This window comes from Pestalotiopsis fici (genome assembly GCF_000516985.1).
Source record: "Pestalotiopsis fici W106-1 unplaced genomic scaffold PFICI_Scf_2, whole genome shotgun sequence".
In the NCBI taxonomy this organism is placed as follows: Eukaryota; Fungi; Ascomycota; class Sordariomycetes; order Amphisphaeriales; family Sporocadaceae; genus Pestalotiopsis; species Pestalotiopsis fici.
In genome coordinates this window covers 4,008,360-4,011,824 of record NW_006917092.1, presented here as the reverse complement: position 1 = coordinate 4,011,824, position 3,465 = coordinate 4,008,360, and the positions used below count along the sequence as shown (strand labels likewise).

Sequence of the window (3,465 nt, the reverse complement as noted above, 5' to 3'; positions counted from 1 at the left end):
TTCTCTTTTCTCTTTCTTTTTTTTCTTGCTTTCTGGCTTTTTTCTCTCTTTTTCTTTCCTGTTAGGAAATTATTTAACTTCGCCGCCGAAGATGAACGCCAAAAACAATATAATAAATAATGTCGTCATCTGCAGTCTATATAGCCTAACCATCACTAATGTGGATAGTCAGAAATATCCTGGCAATAGCCAGAGCGAGTGCTTAAATATTGGTTTCGGGACGGAGATTCTCGGGAATTGGCTTAGCCTTCTTATATACAGCAATTGCAGAGGGAGGAAGAAAAAGAAGAAAAGGCGTGCTTGTGGGACCGCAATATGTGTTGTTGTTCGATGGTGCGCAATGTCGCAATTTGATTCTGGCGCGTTTGACGGATAATCCAGAGCATTGACGATCAAGATTGTCAATGATCAACAGTGCTATTTGTAGCTGTAGGAGAAGTGATGTTTGGGAAGTCTTGTTTTGCTTGTTGATTAGATTCATGTATGGTTGGAATGATTGCTGAAAGCTGCAGATGTGAAGATAGTGGTTTGTGGGATGCTTAAGAGCGACAATCCTGGAAGGTGTTTATGTTGTTTTTGCATGGCCGTCTGGAGTATTGTTAAACGTCCAGGTTGATGTGTTACTGGGAATGATGGCTGAACAAAGTGCAGTGCACAAACGGTGATTCATGCTGCGAAATGAACTATGGCTGGGACCCAAAGGGAGATGACTGTTCCTTGTCTGGTTGCTTGCACTTGAGGCTGACTCATGACTCGGCAAGCCACGTTTTTAAATTGTCCCCAATGTTTGACAAATGACTTTGCAACTTCTGGACATCTTTGTATTGCAACTATTCTGAGGTAATTTCCTATCGGCCAAGCTGCTTACTGATCGTGTTAATGTAGGTAGTTCCAGCAAGCCGGAATGTGTCAGGCTCAGCATGGCTATTCCCTGGCACAAAAAGGAAGTTTTGACCGAAACCTCCTGTGTTATTGTACAAAGGCCACTCCTTGACTCCGACAATCCCGTGGTTGTTTGGATTCAAGTCATTAATGAAGCTCACCCACATGCGACTCATCAAGTTTGCCAAATCGTTGAGGTCCTGGTTGCTCGTTGGGAAGATGCCAGCATTTTCTGCGTAGCCTTGGCCTTCAAGGTTGTAGAAGACGTAGGCAACCTCGGCGAAATGACTGCTGCCCAGAGGTGGACTGGTCTCTCCTGAAAGCGGTGATCCCGCGATCATTAGTCAAATGTGTTCAAAACGGGGAAATACTGTGTTCGGGCGCGCGTGACTTACGAGCAGAAATAGGGCCGTCAAAGTGATACGAGTAGAAAGGCATATCATACTCGTAGTAAGCATCGCTACGTCGACGCCGCCAGCTGAGGAAGCCATTGTCTGTTTGTATGGTGACATAGCGCTTGAATTGGCGACCGACGGAGCCGTCCAGAGGCGTCTGGTATCCAGCAGGCAAGGTTAGGGCATCGATATCAGGGTAGAGAGCTAGCATTATCTTCACAGCCTCGTTATCAAAGCCGGCATTGACCAGGCTTGCAGCGAGTTCCTCTTCAGTGTCAATAGTAGAACCGCCAAACAAAGTACCCTCATCGCTGTTGGTACCAGCAAGCATTGGAGTCCTGGTGAACTTTCCATCCTGGAGAAGGACAGACGGATAATCGGTGAGGAACTCCCCGTCGACCATGGGTCCGAACCCGCCACTGGTATTGTTCACGATTGCACTGTTGAGAACCTCAAATGGCGCCTCGCGAAGACACGCAAGGGTGTCAGCTGCCTCATCGCATCCGGTAGCGATCGTAAGGTTGTGATATGCAGCATTGCGAGTCTCGAGTGACTTCATGGCACTTCCATCGGCACCACTTTGGGAAATGATGCCGCGATACAGACTCTCGTCCTGTCCATCGTAGGCTAGAGCCTGGAATCCGACGCTACCACCGCCGGCACTCTCTCCAAATATGGTGATTTTCTTTGGGTCACCCCCAAAGGCCTTGATGTTGTCCTTGATGTAGCGGAGAGCCACACGCTGATCCTTTAGACCCATGTTACCGATTCCAGCATCGAGAGCCTCCTGCGACCCAAGAAAACCCCAGGCAGACAGGCGATAATCCAGCGAGACACCAATGATGGGTTTGTTCATTTTCACGGACTGGCTCACCATCCAGCTCATGTTGTACACGCCATTTGCGCTATAATCCATGGTCCAGCCACCACCATGGATGAAGACGCCTACCGGCAGCAGTCCATTCCCAAGTGAACCCGAAGGGCGAACGACGTTGAGTGTCAAGCAATCTTCTCCCAGCGTAAAGGGCCAGGCCGCACTATTCTAGTGGTGAGTAGAGTCAGCAGCTATCAGAGGAAAATATCATATGAGTATGCGAGTCTTACTCCATATCCGACACACGAGTCGGCGTATTCAGTAGCGTTCTGGACCCCGTCGAAGGTTGCATTCAGAGGCTGAGGATTTTGGAAGCGCAAATCGCCGACAGGAGGCTGCGCGTAAGGAATACCGAGAAAAAGGTCCTGGTCATATCCCGCAACGTATTTGCCTTGGTATGTTCCTTGCTGGACCACGACCTGAGGCAAAGCAGCGACAGAGGCCAACTTCATCAGCGCAATGGTTTTGAAGATGTTTGCGCTGATCATCATGTCGACTGTGATTCAGAACTGCGACGCTGATCCGAGAGTTGTTGTCTCGAGAATAACCCGGACTTTCGGTAACAGGAGAGCAAATGCGTAGATGCCATTCTTGTAGTCATTTATGTAGACATAGGCTCTTCAATATTGACCCAATTTGCGTATGCAGCTTGTGTAGGATCGGTTGAGGTCATCCACAGCACCCCAGGTTCCCCAGATTTTCTCCATGGGGTCAAGTGGTGCACGTATGTCCAGAAATGGCAAGATTAAGCACCACTGCTTCCTGGAAATGATTAGAGTATGTCCAAGCCGACAAATTTGGAGTACGAGCCGCATTCTTAGGTCATCAATACGACGTACAAACTAGAAAGTTCTAATGCGACCTTTTCTGTTTTTGGTCAGTTCGACGTTCAACATTCGGAAGAAGATGAATCATCGAAACTTTTTGACCAGGTCTCAAGTAGATTCATAACCACCTCAAGAGACTGAATTGGCAAAAGTCTTTCTCTCTCTTCTCCCCTCCCCACTCCCTTTTGATAAGGAAGGAAAAAAAGAAGAAGAAGGAGGGAATTTCTTCGCCTAAATATAATGAGTACAATTCCAGGCTGTTGAGGCTACGCTGTAAAATTGAATGCCGCGGGCATCAAGGTTTGAATTGAGAAATGTGATTGGGCGCTGCTTCATCTCATATAAGCATACGCGCATGGGCTCACTACGTGATTATGCCTCGACGGATAATCCCGAACGTTTGGCAGTGATAGTATACTTTCCATCTCTTCACGAGTTTCGTGTATGTTGACGCAGGTACGTGCGAGCAAACTTGAAGTCATTCTCC

General features: G+C 47.8%; 1 protein-coding gene across 1 annotated transcript; it reads right to left on the bottom strand.

Annotated features, from left to right (window-relative positions):
- Positions 1–848: 848 nt before the first annotated feature.
- PFICI_03404 (uncharacterized protein) lies at positions 849–2,642 on the bottom strand (the record flags this gene model as incomplete). Its single annotated transcript, XM_007831985.1, has 3 exons — positions 849–1,198; positions 1,278–2,319; positions 2,382–2,642. The coding sequence occupies 3 exons, from the start codon at positions 2,640–2,642 to the stop codon at positions 849–851; spliced, it is 1,653 nt and encodes a 550-aa protein (XP_007830176.1).
- Between the last annotated feature and the right edge of the window lie 823 nt (positions 2,643–3,465).